The sequence below is a fragment of the Palaemon carinicauda genome, chromosome 22 (genome assembly GCF_036898095.1).
Source record: "Palaemon carinicauda isolate YSFRI2023 chromosome 22, ASM3689809v2, whole genome shotgun sequence".
Lineage (NCBI taxonomy): Eukaryota > Metazoa > Arthropoda > Malacostraca > Decapoda > Palaemonidae > Palaemon > Palaemon carinicauda.
Genome location: NC_090746.1, coordinates 88,681,059 through 88,697,401, shown reverse-complemented (window position 1 = coordinate 88,697,401; position 16,343 = coordinate 88,681,059). Strand labels below are relative to the sequence as shown.

The 16,343-nt window shown below is 36.9% G+C and overlaps 1 protein-coding gene across 2 annotated transcripts in view; it reads right to left on the bottom strand.

Annotated features, from left to right (window-relative positions):
• Positions 1-549: 549 nt before the first annotated feature.
• Positions 550-16,343, bottom strand: part of LOC137616598 (uncharacterized) — an 89,930-nt gene continuing 74,136 nt past the window's right edge. Inside the window, exons 1-4 of one of the 2 annotated variants that reach the window (XM_068346492.1) lie at positions 15,193-15,461; positions 6,040-6,127; positions 5,158-5,232; positions 550-4,111 (exon numbers count right to left, since the gene is read on the bottom strand). In XM_068346492.1, the coding sequence (XP_068202593.1) occupies positions 1,257-4,111; positions 5,158-5,232; positions 6,040-6,127; positions 15,193-15,264 (3,090 nt within the window). In that variant the 5' untranslated portion in view covers positions 15,265-15,461 and the 3' untranslated portion in view covers positions 550-1,256. Of the gene's footprint in view, positions 4,112-5,157; positions 5,233-6,039; positions 6,128-15,192; positions 15,462-16,343 lie in introns of those variants that run through there. The other variant, XM_068346493.1, reaches the window with a different exon arrangement.

Below are 16,343 nucleotides of genomic sequence, written 5' to 3'. Positions count from 1 at the left end.
AAAAAATACAGAGACAAATAAGGGTTATGGACGAACCTCTAGAGGCTGTTAATGAATATACGTACTTAGCACAAGCAATAAGTAACCCAGTCACCAGGGGGGTGGGGGGGTGTGGGGGGGGGGGGGCACGCCAGCCTCAACTTGGTGCCAGTCCCAAGCCCGGGTAAATGGGGAGGGTTGGCGGCTTGGATGGAAATGGAGGTACAGGGAACGAGAAGGAGAGGGAGACCAAAGCGAAGGTGGATGGACTGTATCAAGGATGACCTTCGAGATATATATATATATATATATAATATATATATATATATATATATATATATATATATATATATATATATATATATATATATATATATATATTTATATGTATATATATATATATACATATATATGTATATGTAAATATAGATATATACTATATATATATGTATATATATATATAGTATATATCTATATTTACATATACATATATATGTATATATATATATATATATATACATATAGATATATATATATTTATATACATATATATATATATATATATATGTGTGTGTGTGTGTATGTGTGTACACATATTTATAACGTAAACTTGAAATTTTGTCAAAAGATTCTCTTTTAAAAAGGTCTTTAGAAAAGGCTTATTTTCTCCGAGTTACATAGAAAAATGAAATAAAATAATCCTTTAGATAACGAATGAAATAAGCCACAGTTTTTCTTCAGGTGACTATGTCAGTTGAGTACCCTCATGTTTTGGTATAATCACAGCTTTACGCACAGATAAAAGTCTTTTATTTACCTTCGCTGATCTGTGGCAGCTAATCAAAATGCCCTCTCTGGGATGAAAGCTATTCCTGTAACTCATAGAGTGGTGCCGAAATCTTGCTTAACCATTTTATTATATTCAATCGTATTTACATTTGCAATTACTATAGTCAATTCTTTTAAGTGAGGCAGATTTTCACCGACTCGCAGGGGTGCCCTTATAGCTCGGAAAAGTTTCCCGCTATCTGATTGGTTAGATTTATCTTGTTCAACCAATCAGCGATCAGGAATTTTTTCCGAGCTAAAAGGGCACCCCTGCGAGTCAGTGCATTGCGCCTCGTTTAAAAAAAGAAAAAAAAAATGAGTACAGAGTTTTACAGATGTTCAAAATTTAGTGGTTACGCCTATCTATTTAGAAACAAGTCTGTCCACTAAGTGATCCATACGAAGAACATTGAATCGGCTTTATCTTTCGACAGACAATGCTATGTTGATCAGAAGTACTTGTTCCAGACCTTTTTTGCCTCTTGTTTGAAGTAAGTGCCCTTAAAGGAATAGATTAGCCAGTTCCAAGAACATCCAGCCACACACAGCCACCATATTATAAAGTGATATAATGGATGGATGGAAAAGTCTCCATCTTCATTGGCAAAGGTTTTAATAATGATCGTATAAGCTATTGGTGAACAGGAGACTAGGAAAAGTGAGACCATCATCAGGAAGGTGCGAGTCACTACTTGTATTTTTTCACCCCGTCTCTGGTCGTGAATTCTTATGGCTTGCTGGTTATTTTTCAGTTCTACAAAATTATATACGATTAACGATGCAATAGAAGCTGTTATAACTATTATTCCTGCTATGCCGCCTATGAATAGCTGTGTTTTGAATACTATTGATGACACCCAATAATCATTTGTCCCAATATTTAAGGTCAATTTGGTGACTGGATCGAAGTAACCCTCTAAGGAACCTTTATCTTTTATGCCAATTAAAAGGGAGCAGGTGATGTTCCAGAGCCAAGTGGTGATGATTGCAATCCGTATGTGTCTATCTTTGAAATAAAGCATTTTCAACATGAGAAGGTGGTCAATGCCCAGCAAAGCCAGTGTTATTAACGATGACATGATAGATATGTTCATTGTTATACCAGTGAATGCTGCCCATCCCTCTCTTCGAAATTTCAGGTCATTGAAGCCTCTCAGCTGATTTTCTGTTATATCTTCAAAGATCTCTAAGGGCCCCTTGTCAGTTAGGTTATACATTGTAAGTTGACCTTCCATGAGGGAATGGGTATCAATCACTGCTTGCAGAGATGATGTTAAGCCTATCAGTAGATCCGCCAATGCTAACGACATGTATAACATAAAGGCATGTTTTTTAAATAGTTTCGAAACGATGATTATCGTTATGACTAATATATTCCCTGTTATTGTTATGGTGGTGATCATGCAGACAACCGCAAACAAAATGGTTTCTTTAATCTTACAACTATCAGGGAGGTACTGCCATTCTGAATTCTCATCTTTAATTTTATTCGATGCCGTTATCTGATTGTAATTACAAGTGGGCCAAAATTTGTTATAGAATATTGTGTTTGAATCTTTTAAAATGCTCAATGGAAGGATTTTCAAACAAGGTGCGCTGGAAATATCATATGCGCCTAGACTAATAATTACAGATACATCCGTGATTTCAATAGAAAATTTATTATTTTGGATATTCTCGATGCAATCCGCATTATTTGTTAAGTTGGCAATTACTAATATCTGAAGAATTTTCTGTATGGATTCAGACTCTTTGGGCTCCTTAAATGTATTTTCCTCTTTCTTTAAATCAAAAGGTTTGGTTAGGTTGAGGATTCCTCCCCTGAGGTCTGGATGCTTATTATATCCAAATGTCAACCAGAAAATCTTATTTGCATTATTTTCCTTAAATTTCGACGGGAGTTCGCTTCTCAGCGATGTCATATCCAGAGTCGCTGGATATACAAGGAACTGAAAGAAACGTGTTTCATAGTCTGAACCATCTTTAATTAGACTTTGGCAGTGCTCACTGTTGTAAGTGTGTAGTGACCCATCATAATAGGTTCGTTCTCTCGTGATGTCGTTGAAGGTTACACTTGCCCTTCTGATGGAGGTCAAGAGAACGACTGTATTATTATTGCAGAGGCTTTCTAAACTATCTGTTTCATTACGCCAGAAGAGATATAGGTTTTTATCTCCCGCATGATCTGTGCAATTGTGGAAAATTATCAAATTCAATGGACTCCAAATTGATCTATAGTCTGTTAATTTAGTGAAATGTTCGTTACCTTCAACTTTTGTGATATTTTCAACTTCGATTTTCTGCAGGAGTTCTTTAGCTGACTGGTTACTCTTAAAGACAGGAATATTAAACAGCTCGGTATGATATTCTAAAGTAATGTTTGATGCTTCAAAACTCCTGTATACCGTTGTATTGATAATTACATTAGAGGCAATTAAGGCCTGTAACATATAATTTAAACTTATAATTGAATGATTGATGTTACCGTTAAGGGCTACAATAGATTCTTTCTCAGAAATATGTGCAAAAACCCATGAGTGTGAGGTATCTGTTTCACCTGGATCTCCATGACAGTAATAGAAAGTTTGGTAGATATTTTGTATGATTCTAGCTTGTGTTGTATAGTTAAGAGGATGCTTACACCATGGCTTATCTTTAGGCGTCATAAAATTGCTAAGAATAGTGACTTTTTTTTGTGTTGCATCTAATTTGTTTGTATCGTTAGTGATAAAAACGATTCCCTTTTCGATTTGCGGTATTTTGAATGAATGGGAACACAGCGTTTTGTCTTCAGAGCATGAAACTGAATTTTCTAATTCTTTTTTACAATGGTCAGGTGTACTGTCAGTCAAATTTATAAAGGTCACATTAGATAGATGTGTATAGACATCCAAACATAGTACGTCTTTACATTTCTCTAACAGTGTTTGATTGTTGATTTGCAGGTACATTAATGTTTTGCTATAATTTCTGGTGTCGTTTTGAAACTCACATTGCCAGGGTAGGGATGACATGTACGTGGCTTTAGCCTTGGTCGAAGTTTTGTTGCAGTTGTTAAATAATTCCCTCACCGTTTCCCTCATGCTTTCATTTTTGACGTGTATGACGGGATACCAAAGAACTGTGTTCGTGTCCGTCTGCAGATAATCCAAAGTAAAACTTTCGTCATCGATGAGATCTTCGCAGGATTTATCAGTCTGATTCTTTACTTCAGACCTTAGTTTTTCCCTGACCCATTGAATGGTTCTATATCTACCCATTCTAAAGAAGATAGACAAGTTGCTTTTAATGAAGGTGCCGTCAACTGTAAGAAAAGAAGATAGCATTTTAGTAATGTAGATTTTTAAAGTTTATCAAAAAGAAGTGATATTCATGTTACTTCTGTTGAGGACATATGAAGTTTAATTGCATTTATACATTAAATAGGTTTTTATGAGACTATTACGTACACATTATTTCTACCCAGAAAAGCTACTAACATTATTGTCACTTATAACATGTTCAAATATACACTTAATCACACGTGTCAGAATGTACCACCACAATTGTGCATGCCGCTGTCATAACCCCCCCCCCCCCCTTCTCCACACACAAACAAACAAACATAGTGTTCATCAAGTATCTGTACAATTTGTAAACATATTACTAAAACGCTGATGAAATATCTAAATCAGATTTGGTCTACATACTCAGGAGTTATCGATAATTTTCACATTGCATTTGTGTATGTCAAGTACCCTCTTAATAAAAGAGATGCTGTTGAATGAATACTTAAAGATAGTAATTTCTCATGAAAAGGCACAATGTGTGCCATGGTCTACTGAAACAAATTCCGATAAAGAGACTGAACGATACTACATAACCAAGTATGGAAGAAATTCATCATCCCATCCATCAATTATGCATGGAAAAAGAAGTTTGTGGATACAGGGAAAGTGTTAAATGCAGGAAAGAGTGGACGACCAAGAACATCTGAGGAAAACATTAAACGTGTATAGTCGCCGCAAAGATTCCAGGCGAAATAAGCTCCACCCCATGATGACGTCATAGCCAATCACATTGTCTCCCTCGTTAGCAGCGGTCACAGTACATCCCCTTACAAATTTGTGATCGCTGTTATTATTATTATTATTATTATTATTATTATTATTATTAGCTAAACTACAACCCAAGTTCGGAAAGCAAGATGCTACAAGCCCAATTGCTCCAACAGTAAAAAATAGCCCAGTGACGAAAGGAAATAAGGGAATAAATAAACAATTTAATCATACCATAATTTCATCTTTCTCTGAATGAAGAAGTCCATTCTTACCAAAGAATGGTTTTCAATGTATTATTTTGCATTCTTACCTTCCAAATCTGTGTCTGAACAACTTTGTTTGGATAGTTCGTTCTCTGGAGGGTTGGATATCTCCTTTCCATGACCTGTAGGATAGAGATATATAATAAATAAATCTTTCACGAAACGTCTTCGATATGTTTTCAATGTTCTTGAAATGTATTCTGACTGTTACTGAAAAGTTAGCAGTAATTTAAGAGGGTCATTTATACCTTCACTACATATTAAATGACAGCCAAGAGCTTTTTATTACCACACACACACACACACACACACACACATATATATATATATATATATATGTGTATATATATACTATATATATAATATATATATGTATGTATATATATACTATATATATATATATATATATATGTATTTGGTTATATATATATATATATATATACTATATATATAATATATATATATATATATATGTATGTATATATATACTATATATATATATATATATATCATCAGCCATTACTTTTTCCCCGCAAAAAAAGGCCTCAGACATGTTCTTCTACTAGCGCCTGTTTATGGTCTTTCTATATCAGTCCACACCCGAAAACTTTCTTAGTTCGTCAATCCACCGTCTTTTCTTCCTTCCTGTGCTTCTTTTGGAATCTCTAGGGAGCGATTCGGTTATTCTTAATGTCGATCTATTATCTTTTATATATATATGCAAGTGAAGAGACATGTCTGAGGCCCTTGTCCTGCAGTGGACTAGACACGGCTGATCATGATTTTATATATATATATATATATATATATGTATATATATATATATATATTATATATATATATATATATATATATGGGTGTATGTGTGTGCGTGCGCGTGCGTGTGTGAATGTATATATAAAATATAAAAAAGAAAGCCTGCCACTCACCTGAATCCACATCTGCAGTAGTCAATGCAGGCAGTATAAGAAGAACTATGAAAATGAGATATTTTTTATCTGCAGAATCCTCTGTCATCTGTAAAGATATTGCAAAAAAATTATTGTGAAACATTTTGAACAATTTGTATTATTATTATTATTATTATTATTATTATTATTATTATTATTATTATTATTATTATTATCCAAGCTACAACCCTAGTTGGAAAAGCAAGATGCTAAAAGCCCAGTGGCCCCAATAGGGAAAAATAGCCCAGTGAGGCAAGGAAATAAGGAAATAAATAAATGAAGAGAACAAAATAAATCATTCTAAAAAAGGCAACAACGTCAAAACAGATATGTCATATATAAACTATTAACAACGTCAAAAACAAATATGTTATATATAAACTATAAAAAGACTCATGTCCGCCTGGTCAACAAAAAAGCATTTGCTCCAACTTTGAACTTTTGAAATTCTACTGATTCAACTACCCGATTAGGAAGATCATTCCACAAATTGGTAACAGCTGGAATAAAACTTCTAGAGTACTGCGTAGTATTGAGCCTCAGGATGGAGAAGGCCTGGCTATTAGAATTAACTGCTTGCCTAGTATTACGAACAGGATAGAATTGTCCAGGGAGATCTGAATGTAAAGGATGGTCAGAGTTATGAAAAATCTTATGCAACATGCATAATGAACTAATTGAACGACGGTGCCAGAGATTAATATCTAGATCAGGAACAAGAAATTTAATAGAGCGTAAGTTTCTGTCCAACAAATTAAGATGAGAATCAGCAGCTGAACACCAGACAGGAGAACAATACTCAAAACAAGGTAGAATGAAATAATTAAAACACTTCTTCAGAATAGATTGATCACCGAAAATCTTAAAAGACTTTCTCAATAAGCAAATTTTTTGTGCAATTGAAGAAGACACAGACCTTAAATGTTTCTCAAAAGTAAATTTGCTGTCGAGAATCACACCTAAAATTTTGAAAGAGTCATACAAATTTAAAGAAACATTATCAATACTGAGATTCGGATGTTGAGGAGCCACCGTCCTTGACCTACTTACAATCATACTTTGAGTTTTGTTAGGATTCAACTTCATACCCCATAATTTGCACCGTGCACTAATTTTAGTTAAATCTCTATTAAGGGATTCACCAACCCCAGATCTACATTCAGGGGATGGAATTGATGCAAAGAGAGTAGCATCATCTGCATATGCAACAAGCTTGTTTTCTAAGCCAAACCCCATGTCATGTGTATATAGCATGAAAAGTAATGGGCCAAGAACACTACCCTTTGGAACACCGGATATCACCTTCCTATACTCACTATGGTGCCCGTCAACAACAACTCTTTGAGATCTATTACTTAAAAAATCAATAATAACGCTAAGAAACGACCCACCCACTCCAAACTGTTTCAGTTTGAATACAAGGGCCTCTTGATTTACACGGTCAAAGGCAGCACTAAAATCAAGGCCAATCATACGCACTTCCTGACCACAGTCAAGGGACTTCTGTACAGCATTGGAGATTGTAAGAAGGGCATCACATGCTCCAAGGCCTTTACGAAAACCAAATTGCAAACTAGGGAGTAGATGATTACCTTCAGCAAACCTATTAAGACGTTTTGCCAGAAGACGTTAAAAAACTTTAGATAATATGGGAGTTATGGAAATTGGGCGGTAATCAGTGGGACTTGAGCTACCACAAACACGTTTACATAGAGGAGTAACATTACCAATTCTCCAACAAGTGCTAAAAGCTCCTCTTCTTGCTAACTTGCGCAAAATAACAGATAACTTTGGAGCTAAGAAATCTGCTGTCTTTATAAAAAACAAAGGAAAAATACCATTTGGGTCTACACCTCCATAAGCATCAAGGTCCATCAACAGAGCTTTAATCTCACGAGATCGAGAAGCTAAACTAGTTAGTTTAGCCTCAGGAAAACAGGACTGAGGAAGTTCAAGTTTTTCATTACTCTGTTTACTGTCAAAAACATCAGCCAAAAGGGTTGCCTTTTCCTTTGGACAGTGAGTGACTGAGCCATCAGGTTTAAGTAAAGGAGGAACTGTTGCATCCGCACCAAAGAGTGCAGATTTAAGGGTAGACCACCATTTATGTTCCTGAGTTGTACCAGAAAGGGTTTCTTTTATGGTTAAATTGTACTCCTTTTCAGTTGAGGCATAAACTCTCTAAGCAAAAGCTAGAAGCTGAGTATAGTTGTTCCAGGTCAAATCTGATCTCTTACCCTTCCAAAGGTGATAGGCCTCCTGCTTCTCCAAATAAGCACGTCTACAATCATCATTGAACCACGGTTTGTCTTTCACTCGGTACCTTAGCACACGAGAAGGGATACGCCTATCAATTATATTGACTAGATTTTCATTCAAAGGGACAACAGGATCTACACTATTATATAATTGTGACCAATTCAAGCACAAAAGATCATGCAAAATCCCATTCCAGTCTGCTTGGGATTTCATATAAATTTTACAAGAATATGATATATTAGGGACAGGCTGCTCAGTCTTCACTAATAATGAAATCAAGGCATGATCAGATGACCCGACTGGAGAACCAACCTTACTAGTTATAACACCTGGGGAGTCAGTGTATACGAGGTCCAAGCAATTACCAGACCTGTGAGTAGCTTCATTTATGATTTGCTCACAGCCTGAATCCGAGGCAAAGTCTAAAGCTCTTAAGCCATGGCGATCGGTAGGAGAGATAGAACTTAACCACTCCCTATGGTGAGCATTAAAATCACCAACAAAGACAAAAGAAGCCTTTCTATCATCTTCTTGTATCTTAGCCATAATGGTAAGAAGACAATCGAAGATAGAATCATCTATGTCTGGATTCCGGTAGATCGAACACAAATAAAAGTTGTTATGCCTGCCACAAACTTTTATTACCTGAATCTCATGACATCCACATTGATAGCAGGACTTATGAGAAGCAGGGTACTCGGTCCTAATGTACACCGCCATTCCCCTGGCCCTAGGGATGGCATTGCGTTTCAACATTATTGGCTTCTTAAAACCAGTTTTAAGGAGCTCAGATGAGTGCCTCATATTAGAAACCAAAGTTTCTGAGCACAAAAGAATATCATACTGTCTGGATGCAACTGTAAGGTCTTGGATATTTGCATGAAGACCATGAATATTGCAATACAGAAGACGACATTGACGAAATCTAGGACGTACTGGTCCCAGATTTCGCTCAATGTCTCCAGACAGCATAAGAATTAATAGAAATAAAAAAGACACATCATACTTAAAAACTAGATTAACAAGAATTATAACAAAAACAATATGTACAGAATTATAAATAAAGTGATTGATGATACCCATAGACTATAGTAAAAAAGTCGGAAAAACTGGTCAACATGGAGGAGCCGATACACCATGCAAGGCTAAATACCCAACAGGATAGCCACTTCAACTGAAGGGAGGACAGTAAGGATGGTTTTGAGAAGAAAAAGAGTCAGAAAAAGGAAAAGACAACCTCTTGATAAACCACCAGGCATCCATGGCCCTTCTATTAAGCCTGCCCAACACACCATTTCAAAAAAACAAGAGGAAGGAAAAAAAAATAATGAGATAGAATAGTGTGCCCGAGTGTACCCTCAAGCAACAGAACTCTAACCCAAGACAGTGGAAGACCATGATACAGAGGCTATGGCAATACCCAAGACTAGAGAACAATGGTTTAATTTTGGAGTGTCCTTCTCCTAGAAGAGCTGCTTACCATAGCTAAAGAGTCTCTTCTACCCTTACCAAGAGGAAAGTACACTGAACAAATTGCAGTACAGTAATTAACCCCTTGGGTGAAGAAGTGTTAAGTATCTCATTGTTATCGGGTGTATGAGGAAAGACGAGAATATGTAAAGAATAGGCCAGACTATTCTGTGTAAGTGTAGGCAAAGAAAAAATAAGCCGTGACCAGAGAGAGGAATCCAATGCATTACTGTCTGGCCAGTCAAAGGATCCAATACCTCTCTAGTGGTAGTATCTCAACGGGCGGCTGGTGCCCTGGCCAACCTACTACTGGCATTGTCCATAGACCATCAACCTCTATCATATAGGTTGAATGCACAACTGACTTCTTAAGGATCCTTATTGAGATGTCCACATTTGTAAGATGCAGTAGTTTGCGATCGTCTTATTCAAACTTATACCCCATTTTGAAGTAGGTCTTTTTAACAGGCATTTTTATAGTAAAGACCATTCCTGTATCTTAAGTGAGAACTGTAATGCACGTGTATTTCATACACACTCATACATTGTAAAGCGATCTCTCTCTCTCTCTCTCTCTCTATCTCTCTAGAGATAGAATAACCTGTTTAAGCTTGACATTGCACGTTTCATGATATTAAAGTTTTTATGTCATTGTTATCCTTAAGCATTTGTGTATATTATTATTATTTGCTAAGCTACAACCCTAGCTGGAAAACCAGGATGCTATAAGCCCTGGGGCTCCAACAGGGAAAATAGCTCAGTAAGAAAAGGAAAAATAAAATATTTTAAGAACATTGAAATAAAAATCTCCTATACAAACTATAGAAACTTTAACAAAACAAGAGGAAGAAAAATAACATAGAAAAGGGTGCCCGAGTATACCCTCAAGCAAGAGAACTCTAACCCAAGACAGTGGAAGACCATGGTACAGAGGCTAAGGTTCTACCTAAGACTAGAGAGCAATGGTTGGATTTTAGAGTGTCCTTCTCCTAGAAGAACTGCTTGCCATAGCTATAGAATCTCTTCTACCCTTACCAAGAGGAAAGTGTAAAGAATGCGCCATACTATTCAGTGTGTATGTAGGCAAGGGGAAAATGAACCGTAACCAGAGTGAAGGATCCAATGTAGGACTGTCTGGACCGCCAAAGGACCCCATAACTCTCTAGTGGTAGTATCTCAACGGGTGGCTGGTGCCCTGGCCAACCAACTATCAACTTGTTATTTCGCCGCAATAAACTAGTTATGTTCACCCCGCCTTTTTGTTAAGACCTAACCACAGCCTACAATATTGGTGATCTACAGAGTGACCAGCTGCCCAGTGCCTACCCACTCACCCTTGCACCTTACTCTCTGACAATACAGCCCACCAATCCTGACTCTTCTATCCATGCCGCATCAAGGAAATTGCCCCACTTAGCCAGCAGAGAAGCATTTGCCTGGTTTCAGCACGCCAAAGTTCAGTTTCACATCAAGGGCATGACACGCTTAGGCAGCAAAGCAGACTATGTCCTCGTGGTGGTCCCTGAGGACACTTTTCTGTAAATCTCCGATTTGCTTTGAAACCAAGGGGATGCCCCAATATAGTATGGCACCATCAAAACATATCTCTTGGTGTAGTACTCACCATCGCCAACCACCCATATAGCTAAGCTTTTTCAGCTTACTTAACAACTATTGGGGGACCAAAAGACTTTGATCACCCTCAGGAAAATTACCAGTATCGCTCACTTGCAACCTGCCACAGAGCAGTTCTCCTCGGCAAGTGCCCTTTGGGTACGATGTCTACCCACAACCTGTATACAGTGCCATCCCCAATATAGATACCACGCCCATGATGGACCTGATTACCAAAGTCGACACCCTTACGGACAGCCACTTCACCACCTTCAAGACCTCCATCAATACTTCCACTCCTGAGGAAGAGGACAAGTACTCAACACTAACCACTGACTTGAACGTGGTAAGACAAAGACACGCCCCCATTGACATACCGGAGTGGCAACAAAGCCAACCACCACCCACATATTCCGCCCCTCGCTCATGCCCCAACTAACAATTTCTACAGCCACTTACTGACACTCATCAACTGCAGTAATGCTAATACCTCTCCAGAATTGGGGCTGCTGCGAAGAAATGTACAGATGGTTGTCAATGGCCAAAAACCTTGTAAGTAGGCCATCGCTTGTAGCGGTAGACTCCCCTATCACTAATCTTTTCTTTTTACATGATGCAGGTACTGATGTGTGGATTTTTGGTAGACACTGGTGCTTGCCGTTTTCTTCTAACAATGTCCCTCTCCCAGACACAACATAGTCATTCTAAGCCTGCTGTGTTGTCTGCCTGGTACCTGCCAACGGATCTGAGATCTCCACCAACAGATACAAGACACTCACAATAGCGTTTGGAAGCGCAAAATACCATTGGAAGTTTCTCGTAGCCGACAGTACATTGCCAATAATCGGTGGGGATTTCCTTTACCATTTCCTCCTCATGGTTGACATAGTCAACCCAGACTCATACTTATCTATACCTCACACCTCGCACTCCAAATCAGTCCACCCACCGATGCCTATGCCCATTTCCTCACGACGTACCCAGAAGTCTTCCAACCAGAACTCCACCAAACGCCCATGGTTCCCGTCAAGCACGGTATTTATCACCATATCAAGATGACGGAGCTATGGTATTTGCCAGATTCAGGCGTCTGGACCGGATCTTGATAATCTATTGTCACTGCCAGGCATGGCCACCACTCTTGCTACCCCTTTACGTCTCCCTCATGGGAAAGTCAAAAGAACTGGAATGGGGTCCCCTTCAAGACGCGGTATTCTGCAGCACAAAACATACCTTATCAATAGCTGCTGCTATTTTCACGGGCCACATGCACGCACCTCTCCTTCTGTCCACCAATACCAGTGACGTTGCTATTGGTGCAGTACTCGAGCAGGCAGTCAACGGTCATTGGCCGTCTTTAGTAGAAAACTGTCCAAGGCAGAATCCGGCCACTCTACCTTCAACCGCGAATTGCTGGCGGTGCATTTAGCCTTACTAAAGCCTTAGAACATAAGTTAGTTACAACTCAGAGAGATATGGAAAGAATAATGATGGGAGTAACACTAAGAAACATATAAAGAGCAACATAGATACGAGAAAACACTAAAGTAGATGTTCTAACAACATGTAAGAAAAAGAAATGAACACGGGCAGGACACATAATAAAAATGGCCTATAGTGGCTGGGCATTAAGAATAACAAAGTGGTTCCTTAGAAATTGCAAAAAAGCAGGGGAAGAAGGGGAGGACGATGGATTAACAAGCTAAGAAAATTTACTGGTATAGACCGGTATAGAAAGACATGTCTGAAGCTTCTACTCTGCAGTGGACTAGCCACAGCTGATGATCATGAGGATATATATATATATATATATATATATATATATATATATATATAGATAGATAGATAGATAGATATATATATATATATATATATATATATATATATATATATATATATATATATATATATATGTATGTATATATATATATATATATATATATATATATATATATATATATATATAAATATATATATATATATATATATATATATATATATATATATATATATATATATATATATATATATATATATATATGTAGTTGTTTCTCTTGTCATTGCGACAGGTAGATAAAGGGAAAACAATATAAATTGTTGTCGCATTTACATGTGTGGTATCACTGATATTCATCAATGGAGAAAATTTTGCTGTTATTATTGCAAGACCTCTCTTTCATTTTGGAAATACCTGGCCTTACTTTCATATATTTTGTTTTTCTTTTACTATAACAGTCTAATGCTTACTACGTCTTTCTCATCTTTCGTTGACCAGGCGGACATGAGTCTTTTTATAGTATATTTATGATATATTTGTTTATATTGTTGTTAATAGTTTATATATGACATGTCTGTTTTGACGTTGTTACTTATTTTAGAATGATTTATTGTTAATTTGTTCTTTTCATTGATTTATTTCCTTATTTCCTTTCCTCACTGGGCTATTTTTCCCTGTTGGAGCCCCTGGGCTTATAGCATCTTAATTTTCCAACTAGGGTTGTAGCTTGGATAATAATAATAATAATAATAATAACAACTGCTTCATCTTTCTTTCATTGTACTTTTATAACCATATCCTCACATGCATATCTTCACATCTTAGTATCCTTCAATCAATCCTCAAATATTCTCACGTACAAAATAAAAAAAAAAAGAAAAAAAAAGAAAAAAAAATATCTCGACTACTACTTCAGATAACTTTCCTGTTGCAGGGTCTTGGAAACGATCCAAAAGATGATGTCATAATAAAGTTTAAGTTCTTGTACTTTTAACCAGTAACATTTATATTATGACCAACAGTATCAACATGCAATTGTATCATAAACATACTCATGTGCATCAATGTGTTTGCGTAGGTCTGTCACGTCATTTTCCTGTGATTACGTTGTCTAAGTATTTAGTGAACACTTTTCAATATCTTTTAGATGTTTTTTTTTTTTTCATAGATATATAATTTCCTGGTAGTCGTATCTGAAGCAGACGTTAGACTTACTGTGTAATCATTCATTGAGATTGCACGCTATATTGGGAAAGTATCCTGTGGTTTTGGAAAGCCGGTTGCTTTTAGAACATCGGGAGACAGGTTACCTTGAACACATTAGGGTGCAGGTTATCTTTAATATATCAGGAACTCCAGTGAGCAGCTTAATTCTAAAACTTTGGTTATGCAGCTTATCTTTAAGATATCAGTAAACGGCTTATCTTTGAAATATCAGTAAGCTGCTTACATTCAAAATATCAGTAAGCTGCTTACATTCAAAATATCAGTAAAGAGCTTACTTTAGAAATATGAATAAGCATCTTACTCGTAAAAGAATAGTAAGTGGGTTATTTTTGAAATATTTGTAAGCTGCTCACTTTGAAAATGTCGGTAGTCAGCTCACTTTTAGGATATCAGTGAGTTACCTACTTTAGAAATATAGGTAAACTGTATTTTTAAAATATCAATAAGCATTTTCCTTTAATATATCAGGAAGATGCTTCCCTTTAAAATATCAGTAAACAGATAACCTCTAAAATATCAGTATGCAGCTCATGTTTAGAATATCAGTAAGCAACCTAACTTTGAAATACCAGAAAGCAGATTACCTTTACAATATCAGTAAGCAGCTTTCCTTTAAAATATCGGTAAGCAGCTTACTTTAGGACATCATTAAACATCCTACTTTCAAGATATTAATGAGCAGGTTACTTTTGAATAGCCATGAACAGATTTGTCAATGAAGATTAAGATAATGTTACTTGCATATCAATATTAGAAGTACAATAAAATCGCAGTTAAGAGCTTACCTTCGACAAAGCCTTACAGGCCTTCGACACGACTTTTATGTTTTGAGTCCAGGTCATCTTTGATATATCCATTACCTCGTTCCAGGTAACGACTAAACGACGATACCCGCCCACCCATACAGGCCTCCAGTTGAAGCTATGAAGCGTTCTCTCAAAGTGAGTACTCGTTTTCAACAATCTATCCTTGGAAATGATGTCTGCTCTTTTTAGCTTCACCGATATCTGTAGGTTTTCATCAACTTTCTTCCCCCTTCTCTCAGAGTTGGACTTAGAGATCCTGGCACTTAATATTCAAGAGGTGGGTCAGACAAAGTTGAATTTGTATTGAGCAATATATTTTCACAAATAAATCATACACAGGTTTGAGCACTTTTAATTAAGTCTATAAATTTCAATCTTGCAATGCTTTTTAAATAAAATACGTGCTCTTCATTTCATGGTAGCGATTTACATAAAACAACTTGTGAGAAGAATGGTCAGGGGACGAAGACTTAACATTTACGTGAGTACAGTTTTTAAAGGCAGTATAAAAGTCCAAGATAAATTTGAAGTCTAAAAACGAGGGTTTTGGTTATGGCAAAGGCGCAAGAATTGTTACAACTTATCCGTTTGTTACGTTAGGCCCGACTGATGCATGTCCTGCGGGCATCGTAAGGCTTCACCGGCATTGTAGGGTATGACCTCATGACGTCAGAAGAGAATGACCAATCAGAGCCATAATCGTCACAGCAATCCAGATACAACGGGTAGGCCTAAGCCCTCCTGAGCCGTTGTTCCCTCAGGTCCCGCCTTTCGACTCCCCCACCAAATCTGCAAGATAAGGAGGGAGGCAGAAAACCTTTTGTTGGCAGTTTGGCATGGAGACAACCTCTTCTCCAGTGGATGCTGATGAACCACACTCCACCCCAGGCGAGCCGGTGACCAGAGGTCATTCATATGACCTCAAATAGAGATTCACAAACAAACAGGGTGTACGTGGCATCATACGTATTCTGTAACAAGAAGTGCGGGTCCACAAACGTATGGTATTCATTATTTTCATTTGAACTAAGAAATCTGATATGAATAAATATTATTATTATTATTATTATTATTATTATTGTTATTGTTATTGTTGTTGTTGTTGTTGTTGTTGTTGTTGTTGTTGTTGT